The following is a 22,578-nucleotide window of genomic DNA, read 5'->3' as shown; positions in this document are numbered from 1 at the left end:
AGGAATTTGGCTTTTACATTTGGCATAAAATGAAATGGGAAAACTATCCTATTTTACAATAAAAATGCCCAGCTGAACTCGCCTGGCATATGGAGTTATTTTTCTACACAGAAGAGAAAAACGCAGTTTATCAATGCGTTATAATGTGGTATAGACTCAGGATATTTTCATCAACCAGAATGAGGAATTTGGGCAGCATTCAGCACATGCCACTCTGAGAACAAAACTGTAGATAACACACAGTTTGATGCTCGAGGAAAAGTTTTGAGTTCATCATCCAACTCATTATTGCTAGCATATATGTGGTTACAAAATAAACAGCATGGAGAAATCCCTGACACATATGATACCATCATAAATAAAATCAACCTAGAAATACAGACTCAGATTTTTAAAAGCCAAAGAGCACTTTTGCATCAAAATGTTAATTTTTTTCTCATATAAAGAGAACATATACTTATTCTAAATGTAATGCAGTTATTCAAAATTATTTTAAGCAGCTAGCTTACTTAATCTCAGGGTGGATTCTGTGATTTGGGGGGGTCATCCTCCCCTCCTGAGGGGCATTCCGCCATTCCAGGCCAGACGCTGATCCTGAAATGAGTGGTGGCTCATGCTTAGCACAGGACTAACTCAGCTCTCTCGAGCTCAGGCAGGCTCTCGCCTTCTGAGTGTCCGGGACCATAGCTCAGTGCCACCACATCGTGCCCAGCAGGAGGCCAAGTGATGCAACTTGGTTATTAACCTACATGAGATTCTTACACTCGATGGCATCTACTTCACCCATTTGTTGGTCTGTCTATTCCTTCAGAAAAGATCTACTAGCTCAAACTTTTGTCCAAGGTGCTCCATAAGGCTCAGTGACATGAAGCTGCATCAGAGGACACGAAGCTGAACTAACAGAGCTCAGTCTGGCCAATGAGTAAAGCACGAGTGTCTCTGTCATGTGATAAACCCAAAATGAAGGGGATGAAAGAGACCATGCAAGGGGCTGATGATTCGTTGTGCCCAGGAAAAAGAGTGTGGGTTAGGCTATAAAGAAGAATGATCTCTAACTGGGGACGTAAAGGATGAGTTGGGTGTTAATTAGCATAGGGGGGGAATCAAGATGCTTTGGCAGAGGGGATAGCATGAGCAAAGGCCTGGTAGTGGGGTCACATATGGCAATGCAATGTGAGTGAGAGCTGGAAGGAAGTTAGCCATGAGTCCTGAGTATAGGCTGGGTCCAGGTTATAAAGGGCTCTGAATGTCCAGGTAAAGACTATGGACTTTAGAAAGGCAAGAAATAGAGTTTGTCATGATTTAATGGTAAACCAAGTATTTGATATTGAAGAAAAACCACCTCAGGAAATTATTGGAAATTTTGATTTTGATGATTTGAATGTAATGAAGAATATGCCTCCTTTGCAAAGCAAAAAGGAAAAGGAAAAGGTGAACACAAGTTTTGTTTGACTTAAGAAAGATTTAGAGATTTAAGAAATCAAACAGGAAGAAATAATTTAGAAATATGACATAAAACATTAACATTTTTTGTGGCAAATTCTTCCTTCTACCCAGCTTGTCTCACTTCTCACCCTATGCCAGCACTTTTCCAATTCATTCTCAATGGCCTTCAGTTACTCCACGTTGCCTACCAAATGAGATATGTACACCTTAAGTGGTGTTTCCAGAACTTCACTGTAATAACCTCACTCACTTCTTCCACCTCCTTTTCTTATAGCCATATTCTAGAAAATAGGTTTCCTGAAACCAGGGTTTAGGTCATCCAGTCAATGATGTTCAACAAAGACTCCCCAGTTGATATTTCTCCTACACAGCTGAGTCCATGCCTGTTTTAAGCTGATGAGTGTGTGTGTGTGTGTGTGTGTGTGTGTGTGTGTGTGTGTGTGTGTGCATGTGCATTATTTCCCTATATAGTTTAAGAGAATCAAGCCAAGTATGGATAGTTTCACTAATTTTCAACTTTCATAGATAGCTGACTTCCACATTATGTTAAATGAATCCCTAACATGCAGGGAGCCAGTGGCTACACTGACCCTAAAAACAGTTAATTTGCTCAGTTTTATAGACTGTATTTCACCAAAACTGTTTTACCTAATATAAGACAGAAACTGTGATTCATTCATAAAGAACGAATTCAAATCTCATCACTCTAAGACAGGAAAGAAAGGCTCCAAATGGACATGCTGCTTCTCAGAGAACTGCCAGCACGGTGGTGCAAAAACACTCACTGCCCAGGAGGTTGACCTTGGCGTCTAGGCTCAGGGTCTCTGCCACTGTAAAGGAGGTAAGCGGCAGTGCAGCTCTTGGTACCTCAGGTGCAGGAGTCAGAGAGGCTTGGGTTAGAATCCTGGCTCCATGTACTGGCCCTGTAACATTGTGCATGTCACTGAATTGCTCTGAACCATAATTCCTTCATCTGTAAATCTGAATGACTACACCTATCACACAGGGCTATTGTAAGGATGACATAATATATTGGTCCAGTATAGGCATATCCTTCTTTTCCTCCTCTTCCTCCTCCTCCTCATAATGATGATAATGATTTTTTTTCAGTATTTTATTAAATACTTACTTAAAGAAACTGAAGTATAAAGAGATCAGTAGCTTGCCCCACGCCCCTCAGCTGTGAGAGATATGACACAGATGTCCAGTGCCTACCTGCGGTTTGTGCTCCCTAAATGGTGGCTGTTATTTTTACTACCTCTGTTTCTTCTAGTTTTGCTCGTGCTACTCTCCTACTATTATATATGATGACGAGAGAGCATTCTGAGGGCAGGAGCTCCATTCCTCATGTTCACTGTTGGGTGGCTCTAAGTAGCAGAGTTTCTGGCACCAGTACATTTTATGAAATGAATTCAGATCATTGCTCTTCTCTTGTTGCCTGTCTCCTCGATTCTCTGTATTTCTCAACAACCCAGTTCCCCTGGGCCCTGCATTAGGATCTGCAGAGGCCCTGGCAGTCAGTTGCAGACACACCCTCCTTGTGGAGATGGGAAGGCTGTCGCTACCCACATAGCCATCCTCTGGTGACTCGACTCCACTACTTGGGGGCTGGTTTTATTTCCCTAATTCTTGTCCTACATGAATCTTCAGTGTCCCTAAAGTCTAAGGTTTGCTCAATAAAGGATGACCTACAGGACTGAGGAGCACTTCTGGTTTCACCTTTCTAAACAGAGCACACACACATATTTGGCTTTAATTTGATGTGCTTAAAACACAAAATTAAAGGTGTCAATTCCTTTTTTTGTAGTAACTATTTTCATGAGAATAAACAAACTCTAAGTAAATAAGACATTGACTACATTCATGACTCACAGCAACAAAAGAAACGTTAATTACTACATTTTGTCCCCCAAGGCAGATTTTTAAAAAATCTCTCTCATGCCTTCGTGCCTCTAGCACTAAGCAAGAGCAATGTCTTGAGGAAGTCCTCAAGACATTCATTTCCAAAATGACTTGGACAAGATAAAACAAACCCAGATGGTTTCTGAAACAGCAGGTTGCAAAGAGCACCTGGCCTATCAATCCCTCAATGGTGGCACCGTTTCTTTTAAACAACCCTTTCAGCCATTTTCCCAGTGGTTTTCTAATTGTTGCCATCTTCATACATGTTTGGGCTTCTCTGTCCTTATAAAGAAGCAGCGTATTGTGCCTTCAGGAAACACGAAGCTTACCAATGCACCGAGAGCCATCTGCTGAGGTCACGTATCCACGCGGACAGATGCAAAAATAGCTTCCCACAGTGTTGGAACATTCGCCAGCTTCACATATCCCAGGAATGATGCTGCACTCATCGATGTCTAATCAAGGGGAGGAGGAGACGACCAGTGAGAAAGGCCTTCATTAAACAGCTTGGAAAGGGGATTTTCTTTAAAGAGTATGAGAGCACTCATGGTTGATTAGGTCAGATCATATAACCCTGAAGATACTCTTATTTCAGGCCCTAAAGAATTTCTCACACATATCTATGGGAACTGAGATGAAAGTAAACTCCCATGGCAGTAAAACAAAGCCAACCCAAACAAAACTCTATATATCCTTTTTTTTTCCCCAAATGCAATTTAAATTGGAAATAAGTAAAGATGTCCATGTTTTCATTTCCATTCTACGTCAATTAGGGAATTATCCTACTAAAGCCTTTAAAAAAAAACACACACATACAGGGATTACATTTTAAAATATGGAATAAGTACATTTAAAATTTTACAGCTAGTTTTCACACTAATTATTTGAACCAATGGAGGGTGGCAAAGAATTTTTTTGTTTTTCCTGTTTGGCCTCAGGATATGATTTTGTACTTACATCTGAATATGGGTATGTTTGACATTCTGGGAATCAACTTTAAATCTAAAATAATGCAGAAACATGGCAAAGGGCAAACTTGGGAGGCTTTGGGAAGTGTCCAGTTTTCCTATTGTGCCTCCCTGATCTTACCCATTCAGCTCATTCAATGCTGGAACAAGTCTATTTATTCCCTCTCACATTAATGAAAGGTCTGCTTTCTTTTAAACTTTCCCTAAAGCAGAAAACCTGGCCATTTATATAAGCTTTAATGTACTGTTCTTCTAGTTCAATAAGCAGAGAGAGGTGGAAAAGTCAAACAACGTACAATTAGGTACACCGGGAGCTAACTGCTAATACACTTAAAAGGAAATGAGCTATTGTGAGGAAAATCCAGCCACAGGATGCCTGGGAGTGGGCTGTCCTTTTTTAGAAACAGAGCTAGCAAAGACCCATGAATACAGCAAACAGTTACAAAAGCCATCAACATAGATGCGTACTGAAAAGTAAACCTGAGCTCTTACTTTTAGGGTTTTTTTTTTTCTCTGTGTGTGTGTGTAATAGAGAGAGAGAGAGAGAGAGAAAGAGAGAGAGAGATTTTTAATGTATCCATAGAAATCATGGGAAAAAATTATGTTCTTGTTGTACATACAAGTTAAGAAATTTTAAACCCCACAACTAAAAAAAATGGTTGGCAATGCTTTTCTTGAATTCCTCCATTGGTCTATTTTTTTTTCCCCATTTATTCTGACAAGTCACTCTTGCCTATAAGCTGTGTCATGAAACAACTATATGTGTGTGTCTTCTTAGATTGTTCTTATGAAAACTCACTGGATTCAGACATTCTCCGAAATAGTATCTTCATTTGAGGCTTAACAGTTAGCCGCTGAAGGCACCATGGTACATATCAAAATCTACCAAATGCCCCTGGAGACATCAGAATTATAACATGAATTGGCTACATGAGAAGCAAATACATTATGTGGTGAAAAGTAACCATCAGATTTCATCCAACAAAATGAAACCATGTGTGCAAAATTAGGACCTGTTGCATCCTATGTTGCTGTCTTCGTGCAGTGCATGTTAACAAAACTGAACATGGATTCAGAAGAGAAAGGAAACGAGAACAGCTGTAATTTAATGACCAAATAAACTGATCAATCACTTCCGGGTAAAGCAGACAAAAAAATAAAAGAGCACCCAATACAAGCAGCACAAGACTGAAGGACCAAAACTTGTCTTCTGATCCTCTTACACATGAAGTTACACCAATGGTCAAGGCCATTACAGAGCCCAGGATTGCTCTAAATTTTTAAAGTCCTTCCTTTAAGCATTAACTCTTATTTTCAGGCATTTCCTTTCATTATAAAGAACTTCTTTGTGTTCTACTTCCAAATACCCTCCCTGACAACAAAAAGACTAGAAAATTTAAAGACATTTGACATTTTTCTTTTTTAAGGGGAAAAAAAATCTGGAACATAGAAAAACACATGGAATGATATTAAATTTGTGGTTTTTGTGTTAAGTATTTCATTATAAAAAAACTCTGTTTCACAATTCTTAGAATTAACTGGGAACAACAGGTTAGCTTCAAAATAATTATATTACAAGGCTCTCAGTAACATATTTAAGAATTTTATGTGAAAAATAGGAATGTTTTTCATTTATTTTTGGATAAACTCTACCCCAAATTTCAAAAACTAAAAAATGTGCTCTTTATTTTTTTTAATGATCAGAAACAACCTGTGTTTCAATGTAGTCAATGTTCAAAACTTATCTATCAATTTAAATGTAAGTTTAGCGTTAATATCTATGTTAAGAAGGGTACATGCATTTGGCTATTTTGTAACATTAGTTCTTCAAGACCTTATGTCATAAGCAGAGTTGGAAGTATTATCTCCCAAAACATAAAGTGCATATTGTACAGTTAGGTATAAACAAGCGTGCATAATGGTGACAAGTCTATTCACAGGAAAAGGGAATGCCTTAACAATGTGAGTTGGTTTCATTCAATACTCTGTGTATGTAATGTGTCTCCACACCCACCACCCCTTGGAACTGTTCTTAAAATTTTCATTTATCAATTTGGTGGTGTTGATGGGGAAATATCAGAAAAATTGGTCCAAACTGACATAACCCAGGAATTTTACAGCTTGTACATCTGGAAGTTCAGAAGAGGCATGGACTTCAGGGCTGGTTTAAGCCAATGTCTCTTGCTCAGTTTCTCTGAGATATGCTTAACTATGCCCTCCTCTGTGCTTTGATTTCATTCTTAGGCTGACTTCCCTGATGGGAGCAAAATAGTATTGCAGTCGTAGGCTAGACCTTTGACTGGGGTATCTAGCAGATGAAAGGGTGTCTCTTCCCAGGGCTCTCTCCTAAGGAAAAAACTTTTTCCCAGGAACACCTAGCAAATCTTCTTTTTGTCCTAACATGCCAACTTCTGACTATTCCCCTATCCCGAAGATTATGCTGATTGGCAAAGGCCTGGAGTTCTAAACCAATTACTGTGGCAAATGGAATGCAGTTAGCTTCAGACTAATAACGGACAACAAAAACAGGAACAGCATGAGCGAGTACATCTGAAAATACAGCACAGTTGAAGCATGGAAAGTGTACCAGAATGGCTGGGAAATCCACAAAAGATAAGCCTAGCTAGTTGGCCACATGCCAAACCCTGGAGAGCCTTCCATGGACTTTGGCTTTTATTCGAGGTGATTTATTGTGCTTATGAAGGACTGTAAATTAAACAAGAGCATTGCATAAGTCAGTTAATATTTTAGAAGGACAATAACTGTGTTTAATGTGCATAAAAAACAGTCAGTGATGACTGAGGAAAGCCTGAGTAGGCTTTATGATGATGAGGAGAACACATTTCATGAGCTACCCGGAAGGAGAAATCAACAGACCCTTGCCACTCGGTTAGTATCTTGGACTTCTGGCTTGAATGACAAGGGAGATAATGGTAGTGCTAATAACAGAGAAAGGCACACAAAGGGAAGAACACATTTTGAGGTGAAGTTGAGCTTTGGACAGTTTGACCTTGAGATGTTTGAGAGAAACAGGCAGAAATTCCAACTTTGCAGCTAGAAATCTGAAACCCAGTAAGGAGGTCAGGGTTAAAGATGTGCCCTGGGGGGGTTTATCACCAACTCTATGGATTGCATTTGAAGTTGGGCAGATGCGATTTCCAAAGAAGACACGTGAATGAAGACTTGAATTTAGGGAGGGAACTTCTGAGAACAGTCTCCATCTAAGGGACAGTCAAAGGAAGAAAAGCCAGGATAGGAGCTGGGAAGGGAAAATCACAGAGACAAGAGGAAGATTACAAGGAGGCTAAGAAAGCTCTGTCAACGTGGAATTCCAGTGTGCCATGGAAGGGCGAAGAAATGGAAGGACTAGGGCATGTTTGGTAATTTGAAGAAGCTGAACCCAGGCATTTTAAAAAAGAGAACTGGATCTAAGCAAAACCATCTGACAGATTTCTGACTGCCAAACCACATAACCTCCCATTTGTTAACCGACGTTTACAACATTCACTATCGGTCTTACTCCAAGCAGAATATAATGAATGATTTGGTAAGTAGGGCTAAGTGTGATCTCAGATATCACTGAATTCTAAGAACATTGCCCTAGAGATTCTGGCAATTCCAGTATGGATGTGTCATACATAAGAGCAGTCCATGTAACAATTATGTTACAGAGTACTTAGAATAAATACAAGAAATTCTGTTTTAAAAATGGGTTCTTAGAATATTTTTTTCCAATCAGTGCTAAGGACCTAAATGACTTTGGCCTATTTTATGGTATAGAAAAATGTTCGATGCTTTACACTGAACTTTTATTAATACACTGTTTATAATTAGGAAAATTTGAGAGTAAATTTTAAATGTACTAAATTGCTACCTATTTCAAGCTTCTAGAAGGACAACAGACAATATCAAAATGATAAAGCAAGTAGTCATGGAAAATTAATGTTTGCTTTTCCCCTTTTCAGATTTTGAAAGCATGGTGTGTTGTCAACTGTGTTCAGAATTTCATTGTACATTTACTGAAATATAATAATTGTATGGTAATACAATTCACTCACTTGAAGAGTAAAATTCAATGGCTTTTAGTATATTCAGAGACTTGGGCAACCATCATTACAGTCTAATTTTAGAACATCTTCATCCCCACAAAAGTAATTTCAGTCCCTTGGCAGTCACTCTCCCTACCTTTGTCCAAACCCTAGGCAATAACTGATCTATGCAAAACTCATAAGTAATCTGTCTCTATAGTTCTATGACTAATAATAACGAATCTATCTCCATTGATTTGCCTGGTCTATCCATTTCATATAAATGGATTCATAAAATATATGGTCTTTCGTGACTGGCTTTTTGCTTTCTATGTTTTCAAGGTTCGTCCATATTGTAGCACATAGTACTTCATTCCTTCTGATTGCTGAATATCCACTTTATAGATATGCCAGGTTTTATCTCTCCATTCATCAGTTGATGGATATTTGTTTCCATTTTTGGCTCTTACTAATAAAGCTGCTATGAGCACTAGGTACTAGTTTTGTGTGGATGTATGTTTTCATCTTACTTGGGTATATACCTAGAAGGGAAATTGCTGAGTCATGCGGTAACTCTTTAAGTTACTGACGAACTACCAATTGCCTTCCAAGGCACCTGTAATATTTTACATTCCCATAACAATGTATGAGGCATTCCAAGTTTTCCACATCCTTGCCAACACTCATTATCTTTCTTTTGTAATAGTGTGAAATGGTATCACGTTATAATTTTGGCTTGCATTTCCCAGATGACTAAAGATGTTGAGCACGTTTTCATGTGCTTATTGGTTTTTTATATATCTTCTTTGGAGAAACACCTGTTCACTTGCTCAGTTTTTAATTGAGGTATTTGTACTTTTATGCTTAGTTGTAAGAGTTCTTTATATATGTCTCATATCTGATACATGATTTTCATATGAATTTCCATATGAACCACAGGATCAGTCTGTCAATTTCTACAAAAACAAATGCAAGTTGGGATTTTGACAGGGATTGTGTTGCATCTATAGATCATGGGAAGTACTGCCATCTTAATAATATTAAGTCTTCTGATCTACCAACATGGGATGTCTTTCCATTTATTTAGAGCATCTTTGATTCTTTTCAACAAGGTTTTGTAGTTTTAAATGTACAAGTCTTTCACTTTTGTTAAATTTACCCCAAGTACTGTATTCTTTTTGATCCTATTATAAATGGAATTCTTTTCTTAGTCTCATTTTTAGAATGTTCACTGATAAGTGTATGGAAATGCAATTCATTTTTATATATTGAGATTGTATTTCAGCAACCTTGCTGAACTCATTTATTGGATCTAATAGTTTTTTAGAGGATACTTTCTCCACATCAGCAGATATCATATTCACTTTAGGTGATATCTTATCCACCACAGGCATGCCATCTACAGACAAGACAGTTTTACTTCTTCTTTTCCAATCTAAATGCTTTTATCTCATTTTCATGTCTAACTGCCATGGCTAGAGCCTCCAGGGCAATGTTGCATAGAAATTGTAAGAGCAGACATCTGTTTTGCACCTGAGCTTAGAAAAAGCATTCATTCTTTTGCCAGTAAGTATTATGTTAGCTGTAGTTTTTCATAAATGCCCTTTATCAGGTTGAGGCTATTTCCTTCTTCACTCCTAAAATTTGTTGATATTTTTATCATGAAATGGTGTCAGATTTTTAAAAATATTTTTTCTGCATCTATTGAGATGATTGTACAACTTATGTCCTTTATTCTACTTATATGATATTATCACAATACTTTATTTTTCAGATCTTCAACCAACCTTGCATTCCTGGAATAAATCTTAATTGATAGTGCTGTATAATCCTTTTTATACATGGCTGGATTTGGTGTGCAGATATTTTCTTGAGGATATTTGCATCTATATTCATAAGAAATATTTGTAGTTTTCTGTGTTTTTGTCTGGTTTTGCTATTAGGTTAATACTGTCTTCAAGGAATGAATTGGGAGGAATTCCTACCTCTTCTACTTCAGGGAAGAGTTTATGAAAGATTAGTATCAATTCTTCTTTGGTAGAATTTACCACTGGAGCTATCTAGGGCTGGGACTTTTTTCTTTGTGGGAAGTTCTAAAATTTCTATTGGACCTCTTTACTTCTTATATCATGTTGTTATCATGTATTGTTGTAATCTACTCAGATTTCTGTTTCTTAAAACCTTTCTTTTGGTAGTTAATTTCTTTCTAAGAATTTACTCTTTTTGTCTAAGTTATCTAACTTATTAGCATACCATTGTTTATGTTATAATCATTTTTATAGGTAATTAGTGATGTCCCTTCTTTCACTTATGATTAGTAATTCAAGCCTTCCTTTTTTTTCTTGTTCGGCTAATTAAATGATTGTCAATTTTGTTGATCTTTTCAACCAACTGTTGGTTTTGTTTTCTAAGCTCAGTTTCACTTATTTCCATTCCAGTCTTTATTATGTCTTCCTTCTGCTTGCTTTTAGTTTGTTCTTTTATTTCTTAAAGTGGAAGTTTAGGTTATTTACTTAAAATCTTTCTTTTTTTAATATGGGTGTTTATAACTACAGATTCCCTCTGAAGACTTTATAAACATCTCACAAGTTTTGCATGTTTTGGGTTTTCATTCATCCCGCATTTTCTGGCTTCGCTGTGATTCTTCTTTGCACAGTTGTGATTCAAGGAGTCTGTTGCTTGATGTCCACATATTTGTGAATCTTCCAGACTTCCTTCTGTTGTTGATTTCATGTAATTCCATTGTGGTTAGGAGAACATCCTTTGTATGATTTCAATCCTTTTAAGTTTATTGAGCCATGTTTTATAGCCTAACATATGGTCTACCCTGGAGAACATTCTGTGTGCATTTGAGAAGAGTATATTTTCTGCTGTTATTGGGTATTCTTTACATGTCTGTGAGATCTAATTAGTGTACAGTGATGTTCATCATTCTGTTTTCCTGTTGATCTTCTGCCTCGTTGTTGCCTTATTGTTCCTATTATTGAAAAGTGGGGTACCGAATTCTCCACTAAGATTGATAAATTGTCTTTCTTCCTTCAATTTTGTCAGTTTTATTTCATATAACTGGCACTCTGTTAGGGGCATATATATTTTTATAACCATTATTACCTAATCGATTAATCCTTTCATCATTATGAAAATGTCCCTCTTTATCTTTGGTAACATTTTTTACTTAAAGTCTATTTTGGCTGATAACAGTTTAGTCACTCTAGCTAGTTGTCATTTGCACATTGTGTCTTTTTTCATCTTTTAATCTTCAATCTACCTATATTTTTTATTCTAAAGTATGTCTTCTGTACACTGCACAAGGTACTCTTTGGTCAATGTTGTTGTGCTTAAGGCCTCTTAGCCAGTTAGAGTTTTATGCCTTACTGGTGGACATGTGTGTTGCAGAAACATTGCTATCACAATTCAAGGTGGTTTATGGGCTCCATGTTCAGCCAGGGACTAGGAGCTTGGAGGTTCCCTCTCTGATCTGTCTAAAGAAGGCACAGTCTTGGGCATTCATGTAATTTTAAACTGCCAGGGATGTGACTGTGCTAATATTTTTAAGGCTGGCTCCCTAAGAGTCACCTCGGGTCAGAGTAGCTTAAATTACTCAGTGTTTGATCAAAAGTTGTGTTTAAGCTTTTTGTGCCAGTGAGGCTTCTGTCCTGTGTCAGCAGTTCTGTGTGGGGCTTGAGCAATGCTTTCAAATGTGTCACACATCCTACTCTGATTGCTCCTGGGTGGCTGTAGCCTGGCACATGTGTCCAGCCTTGCCAAGCCTCAGAGTTGACTTACTCCTAAGGCGGCCTTCTGGACGGTCTCTTTCCCAATTCTATTAAATTTCTGGCTGTGCTGCTGTTTTGCTTGAATCATGGAACTACCAGCCTCCTCTTAATTGCCTTCCACCAAATCTTGACTGTTTGATAGTGCCCCTGGGCATGGAGTTTTCCATTCTCTGTTCCACATAAAGGTGTCCCCATAGGCAGAGCTGAGAGGCTCTTGACCCGCAAGGCCTACCTTTCCCCAGGCACTGAAGCGATGCTGGAGCAGGGACTCACTTTACCTGGCTGGATGCCTCTGCTCTCCCACCAGGTCCTGGGAGAAGACTGGCAGCTCCTGGTATCCTCAATGTACCTGTCCTTGAACTTCTGCTCTAGGAGGGAGAGGGAGTTGGCTTGTTTGGATCACTCCTGGGGGTGCAAGCTGGAGGGGAGCTTCCACCTACAGGTGGGGAAGGGAGAGTAATACTCTCTGGGGCCCCCATCTGGACTAGAGCTTCTGCAAAGGTGTGGGGTGAGGAGGAGGATGAGGAACACAGGGAGCCAGCCCTCCATGAATGTATAACCACGTAAAACAAAAGGCCATTGATTGATCCCCTCCGAGAAGACTAACAATATGCTATCTCAATTCATTTATGAGAACTAGGGACAGCTCTTGGAGGACACAGCGGTTAATAAATGTCCCTAAAGAATGGGGCAGAACTTGAACATGCAGAGATGATGGGAAATGTTCTTCCAGACAGAGCCAAGGTATGCAGGTGGCCAATTACAAGATGCAGATGAGGAATAGGCAGTTTCACATGAACCAAGGGTATTGATAAGGGAGGAGAAGACACAACTAGAAAGTCAGAATGCTGTTCTCAGGAACCTGTCCTTGCTCTATAACAACGATGAATAATTGAATCATTAAGCAGAGAAAGGGAACAAGAATTTTACTTTTGGCAAAGCTATCTGCCAATGTTGATGAAGAAGCAGAGGGCGAGGGTAAAAATGGGCTCAGGGACTTATAAAGGCGATGACATAGTCCAAGCGCCAGTCAATGAAGGTAGGTCTGGGAGAGGATGGAATAAATGGATGTCCTGAGAGTAAAAGCAAAAATAAGGGGAAGGGACAGTACAGCTTCATTATTGATCTCATATTAATAAAACGAGAAATAAAGAAAAGATATTTTGGGGCAAGTTGATGGTTTCACCATAACATTTTGAGCTAAAAATGTCTAGCAAATAGCTGAAAATCTAGGGTAGGCCTTTAGAAAGTGATTGGCACCTATAGATAAACATGGTTGAAACCATTAATGTGAGTAAAATCAGTAAGACAGAAAACAGAAAGTGAAGAAAAGAGAAGATTTTAAAAATAGTTCCGAAGATGATATGTTCATTTGAAAAAAGATAAGTGAAGATAAAGAAAAAGAAGAGAGAATACTAGGATATTTGAAAATCTATTTAAAATTTAAAGTATAGAGAGCAGAATAATGGCTCCCCAGTGATATCAGGTCCTAATCCTGGGAACCTGTGAATATGTTAGTTTAAATGACAGAAAGAAATTAAGATTGCTTATCAGAAATGGGAAGATAATCCTGGATTACCTGGCCCAGGGTCCAAAGTAATCAAGGATTCTTCTTAGTGGAAGACAAAGGCAGAAGTGTCAGATTCAGAGAGATATTGAAAAGATGCTGCCTGCTAGTTTTGAAGGTGGAAGGGGGCCCTAAGACAGGAAGGAGGGCAGCTCCAGAAGCTGGGAAAGTCGAGAAAATGGATTCTCCTGTAGACACTTCGGAAGGAATGCCGTCCTGCCCACACCTTGTTTCAGCCTGCTGAGATCCATCTTGGACTCCTGATCTCAGAACTGTGAACCAGTAAACCTCTGCTGTTTTAAGCCACTGAGTTTGTGGTAAGATGTTATAGCAGCATTTAGGAAACTCATATATCAAGTAATAGTATATAAGAAGAAACAGGGTAGTCAAGTGGAGCAAAGGCTATGAGGGATTCAAGAAAACAAAGGCACTTTATGAAAGGATAAGAAATAACAGTTGGTAAGGAACTTGAGGCTGCTGGTACAGACTGAGCTTTGAGGAAATGTCACAGTGGAGAACGTCAGAAAGAACTAGTACAGAGAGAGGAGACAAAGGGATGGGGAGGAGAGGTTTTGCATTCACGTGTTTTAAGATGGCCTTGACTGAGGGTAAAGAAGAGTATGGAAACAGAAGACATACAAGCTAGAAATGGAACTAATGAATGGCGTGAGTTAGAAGCAGTCTAGAAAGGTGCTGTAATTAGGTGCAGAGTTGGAATATTTTGCTCTGGAAAGATGGGGAGACACTTCATCAAAAGCAGGGAAAGGAAAACAAGGATATAGTAAGAGAATCTGCAGTTGAACAAGTTCACGTCAAAGAGCTTCAGTCCTCTAGACAGACTAACATGGAGTACAGATGTTACAAAACTTTAGTGTGCATAATCACCTGGACAGCTTATTAAACATGCATATTTTTTACTTCAAGTCAAGATGCTCTCGCACTCTCCTTCTGTTCGAAACACATCACAGTGGCAGAGGACACATACAGAGAGAAAACAAAATGGCCCAGCTATTTTCCAAACACAAGATTTCCTTGGGCCAGAAATCGAATTGCAAAGCAGTGAGTAGAGCTGAAATCAGGGATTTGCCAACTCCTTCCCCAGAAGCTGGCAGCTGTGGCCAGGAGATCAGAATTACACCCGATGACAATATGGTGTGATAAATACTAAAGTAGGTGTAATTCAGGGGGAAAAGAGAACACAGAAGAAAAATGGGTCAAGAAAGACTGCCACAGGAAGTGATGGTTAAAATGAAACAACAGGTAAACAGGCCTACAAAAGGCTCTGAAAATGAAAAGGAATACTGTTTCCCTGGCAGAGAGGAGAGCACAGACAAAGATGAGGCAAGAGGGAGCATGATTCATCCACAGAGCGGGATAAATGTTAATGTGTCTGAATCAAGAGTGTGCAGAAAGAAATGAGGCTAAAGAGATAAGCTGAGGGTGATCCTGCAGGAACTTTATCAAGAAAACAGGGGATTCTAACAGGAGTGACATAACCAAATGTGTGTTTTAGGAAGAGATTGTGCTTGCAGTGTGGGAAAAAGATGGCAGTGGAACAAGGAGATCGGGAAACCCTAAAGAAAGCTATCACAATAATCCAGAAGACAGATGATGGTGATGAAGGGAGAGAAAAGTGGATGAATTCCAAATATATTTAGGAGGTAGAATCTGTTCCAATGTCTTGGCAATAAAATGGTTGTGTCAGGAAAGGGAGGCATCAGGAGTGGTACCCAGATGCATGTCTTAGGCAGGAGAATGGATAACTGGGCCAATCATGAGATGAAGGACATGAGAAATGCTGGTAAGGGATGTGTAGCATGGGTGCAGTGGAGCTAGAGATTTGGTTTGTGGTTGCTGAATTTGAGATAATTGTGGGACGTCTAATGTACACATGTCTGCGGGCAGCTGCATACAAAGGGAGGAAACTCAGGAGAGAGGTGCAGCCCATTTTGGGGAGCCAACTGCATACAGATTACTTTTTTTTTGCAGCAATGTCATATAAGGTGGAAAAGTCCACATGGTGATCTTAATGAAATCAGTCATGTGACTGGTGAGGCTATTGCCTAGATTACAGAGGGTGCTAGAGTTATTTAAGTCAGAATAAAGAAAGCAGAGAATGACTGTAGATAATTCCAAAGTTTGACATGAAGAGGAAGGAAAAGAGATGGCAGTAGCTCAAGGGAAAAAAGGAAAGGGAAGTATTTTTTTTTAGGATGATGGAAAACACTACGATCCACTGTATGGAGGGTGGAAGCCTGGTATCTATCATGTAATATAGCTGTGTGTGTTATTTCAGGGTGTTACTACAGTATGATTATATACTCCTTCCTGGCCTTTCTTTCCTCTTGTTATTGATCTAGGGAAATACATTTAAAATAGTCTATCTTAACATCAGTGAGCAGTAAAGGAACTTCTTAATTAAGAGTTTTTTGTCTATTTTGCAGAATAATCAACAGCTTTCTTTTAAAAGGTTACTAGAACTGCAGCAACATAATGAATGGTTCCCTTCGGCCTGAAGTCAATACTGCATCTTTTAAACACTCATTTGGAGTAACGCAGGCATGAAGTAATGGCAGCAAGAAGCAATTCCATCAGTACTTTCTAACACTGTCTCACGAGGACAGTTGGAAAGTTATTTCTATTTCAAATACACAGAAGTAACTGATAACGTAGCCAAAGAGTATGAGTTTAAATTAAAATTTTTGTTCTGCGTCCTAAAATGATGTTTATAGGAACTGTTAACTATTTACCAACAGTGGTTTTTCATTTCTTTCTTTAAAGATTTACTCAGGGTGGAAACGTTTTGTTACCCTTTGTTAGTCCAACACAAATAAGACCACATTATTTACAAGTTTTAAAATACTGAAGACCTAAAATCATGATGCTGAGCTTCTGCAGGAGAATACTTTAACAGCTAGGCTGTGAGCTGTCAGAACTGTATCCTCCAAAGTCTGTCTTCCAACCCTCCCTTGCCTTCTCCAGTTACCATAAAAACTTAAAATACAGGGAAATCAAAATGAAGATCTTCCTTAATGTTGGGTAAAACCTGCAATTTCAACAACATAAAAGTCAGGAAATTCCAAAGTTAAATTTACTGTAACTATTTGGATTTGGCAAAGGTGCAAGAATTTAATATTTTCAGTTCCCATTTCTCTTGTTAAGCTTCAGGACATTAAGATACAATCGTAAAGCCTTCAAGATTTTTAATGTATTTTGGTATAATGCAATAGGAACCTTAATTGAAAAAAATCCTAATATTTTATCAATAGTCCAATGATACATCCAATCATTTATTTTGTATCTTTTAAATAAATGGCTTTAAGTGAAAAAGAAATTTGTCCTACCTTCCATTACAAAATTATCATGTAAATAGTCATTAACTTCTGCTTTTCATATTTATTACTATAAGGGAGGAAACCTTTCCTCCTCTGCTTCTAGGTTCTTTGACCTAACAATGAGATGGACATAAAACAGATTAACTGGAGAAAAACAAATTTAATTTTGTACATATGGGCACCCACAGAAATAGGACACTCAAACAAGTGACTAAAGCAGACAGTTTTTATACCATTTAAAGAAAGAAACAACTATTTGTGAAGATTTGACGATGGGGTTTTGGCTTGGGGTAGCAAATTAACCAAGAAGTAAGAAAGTTTGTTTACACAGCCTTCTCAGCACTGATGTCCCTCTCTGGGGATCAGGATGCCTTCTACCCTCTGGGTGCAGGGATGGGACCCTTCATATGGGGAGTTTATTTCCTGGGTCCAGGGGGACAAAGAAAGATCAGAGTGTTTTTCTTGCACCAGCTGTTTCTTAAATAATTTTAATTCAGAATAATCAATATGTCAAAGTGGTGTTGGTTTGAGGCAGTTTGCCCTGAACCCCATCACCACTATAAAAGGAAATAAACTCAACAAAAATGGCATGCTCAGTTACTAAGATGCATATTGTGTGCAATTCTTAAAAAGGTGTCAAATTGGTGCCACTGTCTGAAAGTTAGGCTTCAGATTGGTCCTATTTTCTTGGGCTTGATTTTTTTATTCATTCAACAGGTTACATTCACATATACCCAGTTTAAATTAAATAAACAACTGCACGTACACTGAACTACACAGACATATCTGTGTGTAGGCACAAAATGGGTTGTGTGGGTGTGGAGCTGGGAGGATGGAGGGCCGTCCTCCCAGGCTCAGCCTGTAAAGCACACACTCTGATCTGCACAGTTCTAAGAAGACATCCATCCACCAGCACGGGAGAGACTCACCAAGACTGCGAGAGGACCTCACTGGGGTCACACTCTGACTGGACCAGTGAATACTGACACATTCACACTACATACTAGAATGACTGCTCTGTGGTATAGGACAGAACTGCTGCGTATCCACGGGAAGGTATCTGGACAGTTCTTAAGGATACCAAAACATCTCTGGGGGCTTTGAGACTATGAAAGAGCTTCATGTTTGGAATTCCCTTTCCCTTAAATTACTGAGTACCTGTTTGATGATTTATGTAAAAGCTAAGCTTTTGCCTGTAGACTTAGAAAGTAAGTCATAAAGTTGGAAATGTTTTCAATAGTTTCATATAAACTGAGGAGATACATGGTCATGGGCATTTGAGTATAAGTGAAAAGGAACTTTATTATTTCCCATTGCCATTTTGCATATTTCCTTTGACCAGTTCCTTCTTGACCCTAGGAAATCTCAGGCAGTTACCATACATTTTTCCATTCCTTTCAGAACAAAATGTCTGCTCAAATCCAACAATCGCACAGCTCTAATCTCTTATGCCATTGAAATTTCTCCTCCTCGCCAGGTTTAGAAACCTTCAATGACGAATGGAACATGGCTATTTTTTTCTTCTTTCTATTCCTTCCTCAATAACTCTTAGTAACTCTTATGGGCACTTCCAAGGTTGCATGGCAGAGGGCAAGGACAGAGAACTTGGAACAAAGATCTTACTTGGTTGGCAGAATTATAATCTCATTGACTTTTCAGTCTCCTTTGCTCATTCTTTCTCATCTCCTGGACTTTACTGGAAGTGTTCTGGGGCCCAGCCCTTGGATTTCTCTATCAAAATGATCCCTTCATAATCTCATCCATTCTCATGCCTTTAAATATCAACTATAAACTGAAGACTCCCAAATTTGTATTGTCAGCCTTGACCTTGCCCCTGAACTTGACTCATTTATGCAATACAGGTGTCCACCTGGATGTCTACTAGTCATCTCAAAATGACCATCTACAGCTGAGCTCTTAATGTCCTCTACTACGTGCTACCCACAGAGAGAGTCTCCATCACTAATGGCAACTCCACCTGTTCAGTTCCAAAAACCTTGGAATCACTTGATTCTTTGCTTCTGCTACCCTGCAAGTCATCTGTCAACAAATTCTATTGGTTCAAACTTCAAAATACATCTGAAATCCAACCATTTCTCATCCCTTTAACCAATAAACTCAAGGCCCAAGCAACCTCCACACCTTGCTTAGTCACTCCAAGCCACCACATTGGTCTCCCTGCTTCCACATCTGTCCCTTTATTATCTTCTTACCACCCAGAAGCCAGACTAAATCTTTTAAAATAAAGGTCTGATCATTTCACTCCTCTGCTCAAAACCCTCCAACGGCTCCCATCCCAGGAACTCTAACTGAAATCCATTGTCTAGTCTGCAAAGTCCCACAAAATATGGCCCCGGACTACATCTCTAAACCCATCTCTTACTAGTGAGCCTCCTCCTTACCACTCTGCTCCAGTCACAGCAGCCTCTCTAAGGCTCTCTGCACACCTCAGGTATGATCTGCTTCAGGGCCACCACATCGGTCCCTGTCCAGAAGTCCATCCCAGAAGGCCACGGTTGGTTCCCTCACCTCCTTCCCAACCTCATTAGCACTTTATAGGCTCTTATCCTCCTTCTTTTTTATCTCTAATGGCTTTATCACAACTGACATAGTATAGATTTTACTGATTTATTGCCTGTCCCTTTATCTATAATGTAACCTGCATAATAAGAGCAAGGATTTTTATCTGTTTTGTTCACTACTCTATCCCCAGGGTCTAGAATTGTGCCAGAAACTCAATAAATATTTTTCTGAGTGAATGATTTAGCATCAGTGCCCTCTGGGCATGGCAGCTGCAAAGCCAGATGCTTTTATTGGCATTTTGTGAAGCCTCCAAATGCTGCAGTCTCTCTCCTCACACAGTTGATCTTAAAGATACCACCTCTACCACTTACCGCTCTCCCATCAGCCCAGGTTTCTGACAGTTTATTCCTCTGCTAGGGTCACCCACCCTACAGGAGCCTGCATGGGCAGAGCCCATCTCAAGACCACCTAACACGTCTCCTTTCTGTGAGGTCCTCACCTGGCAGATGGTAACCTTACGTATCCTTGGCCTTTCAAACTCTGGAAATGCAGAACTGAGACCTTTCAGATACGAGGCAGGCTCTGCTTCCACTCTCCCTTCCTGTCTTCCAGCTCATGGATGATACTTGTTACAAAAGAGCCTCACTACTGCTCTCTTCAGTCTAAGGATTCTCTCCTCATACCCAGCCTGGAGGTGAGGGGTGCTCACTGAAGGCAGAGCGATCACCCCTTTCTCTTTGCCCTCAGCTACTCCTACTGCTCACAAGTTATGAAAACGATAAAGATGTAGCTACATATACCAACATTCCAAAAAGAGTAACACCATGAAATTTTAATTGTCTTCTTAAAGAGAGGCTTCTAGAATGCATTTTATTCATAAGATCCACACACATTTTTGATTCTGGATAGAAATATTAATATTTAATTAAACTAGCCCTATAAATAGAGTATATACGCTAGGGCACCAGATTATATAAATGAAATAGTATACTCTGTGGGGAAAAATAATACCAAATATCTTCCAGCTTTAAGCTACAAGTAAAATAAGCATACAAGGAATATTTTAGAATGCAAAATCAAATCTAAAATAAATGCCAGAATGCTACACTTCTGGGTTGTCTTCATTAGTTACTAATGAAAAATATTTTTTCTATCATGGTAAATTAAGGAAAAATATTCCATGTGCAAGGAAAAATTATGACAATCAAATTTGTGTGTAGCTGTATTCTATGAGTTTGTTAAGCTGAATTAGTTTTCTAAGCCTACAACTAAATATTCACAGTATGGTTTTACTAAAGTATTGGATGAGAATTTTTTTGCCAACTTTAAATGTTTTCTATTACAAAATATCTTTAAGGATGTCAAATCTATTGTGCTAAGAACCCAACAAACCAAGAAAACAACCTCGGATATTTTTCCCTAATATCATTGAATGCACTTTCCTATGCCTTCATGTTAAAACAGATCCTATTTATGTCTAAGCATATAGCAGTAGTTTTAGAAAGAATTTGCTTATATTTTTGTCTCTCTTTAAAAATTCTCTTTTAGAAATAAAACATAATGTTGAGACTGCAAGCACATGTATATCCCTTCTTTTCAAATGATTCACTGTCCACAGAGTACACAGATAGATGCACAAAAGAAGAACAACCTGGAGTTAATGTTAATGATATTGAGAGAATTTTCTTTCTTCGAATGTCAGGAATGGTCAGGTTTCCAACTGAAGTCTAGATGATAGTAGAGAATATTAGAAAAAAGAACAATCCTATAAAAACAGGTAGGTAAAATAGGAGGTGATAAGTAAATATAAGAAAGGTAGATCCTGGAAAGAAAGATAATAGAGCTAAATTTATCATGATCACAGCAGGTCATTCCTTTTCCTCTGGAATTCTCTGGCAATCATAATGGTGATCCGAGTTCCAGTTTGGAGAACTTCTCTTTGGAAGTCAAATAATTTTCTTACAATAATAATAAAAAATCATCTTATAATGTCATCTCCCAAACCCTAGTCTTAAAGAACCACATACCACATCTCCATATATATTGCTATGTTTTTGAATAAGCTCTTTTGCTATTTACTTAATGTGTGTGTGTGTGTATGCGTGTATATGTATACACGCATACACACACACACACACACACACATATATATACATATTTTGAAAATTTAATGTAAGAGGATTTTTTGGCCAGCGAAAATACTCTAGATGATAGTATAATAGTGGGCACATGTCATTATACATTTGTGCAAACCCACAGAATGGACAATACCAAATGAACCCTAAGGTAAAGTATGGGCTTTGGGTGACAATGATGTGTCAGTGTAGAGTCATTAATCATAGCAAATGTACCTGCTGCCACTCTGCTGAGGGATGCTGATAATGGGGGAAGCTATGCATGTGGGGGCTGGGAATATATGGGAAATCTCTGTACTTGCTTCTCCATTTTGTATAAACCTAAAACAGCTCTAAAAGAATAGTCTCTATAAAAAACTTAATATGAACTTTGTTCTAATCATTATTTCCAGGAAAAACATACACAAACACATAGTTATGATGTATTTGTTATGTTTTTTCTTTAAACCATGTTAATAGCTTAAAACTATTAAAATAAAACTTGTTTGTCCATGAGCCATCAACTCGCCAATCACTAAGGAAGCAGCTGTAGAATCAGTAGAGGAAAGGCATTTTGAAATAGAGCAAAATAGTGATGAGTGATCATTAAGAACGGGGGTGGGCAAACTACACCTATTGCCTGTTTTTTAAGTAAAGCTTTATTAGAACACAGATATGTTCATTTGCTGATGAATTTATTATCTATGGCTGCTTTTGTGCCAGGTGGCAGAGTTGTATATTTACAACAGAGGGACTTCCCTAACCTAAAATATTTATTATCTGGCCCGTTACAGGAAAGGCTTGTCAGCTCCTGATCTAGAATCTGGGCTCTGCATTAAGAGTGGCTCAGAGGTGTCAGGAGGAGTTTGCTTCAATTTAAAGAAATGAAACTGGAAATCAAAGCACTTGGGTGAGATTC

The 22,578-nt window shown here is 38.7% G+C and overlaps 1 protein-coding gene across 1 annotated transcript in view; it reads right to left on the bottom strand.

Moving 5' to 3' along the window:
- Nucleotides 1-22,578, bottom strand: part of FBN2 (fibrillin 2) — a 237,357-nt gene that overhangs the window by 135,005 nt on the left and 79,774 nt on the right. Inside the window, exon 8 of the mRNA XM_036903223.2 lies at nt 3,678-3,803. Within this exon, the coding sequence (XP_036759118.2) occupies nt 3,678-3,803 (126 nt within the window). The remainder of the gene's footprint in view (nt 1-3,677; nt 3,804-22,578) is intronic.

The sequence above is a fragment of the Manis pentadactyla genome, chromosome 13 (assembly GCF_030020395.1).
Source record: "Manis pentadactyla isolate mManPen7 chromosome 13, mManPen7.hap1, whole genome shotgun sequence".
NCBI classification, from domain to species: domain Eukaryota; kingdom Metazoa; phylum Chordata; class Mammalia; order Pholidota; family Manidae; genus Manis; species Manis pentadactyla.
The sequence above is the reverse complement of the archived record's forward strand: the minus strand, read 5'-3'. Positions and strand labels throughout refer to the sequence as shown.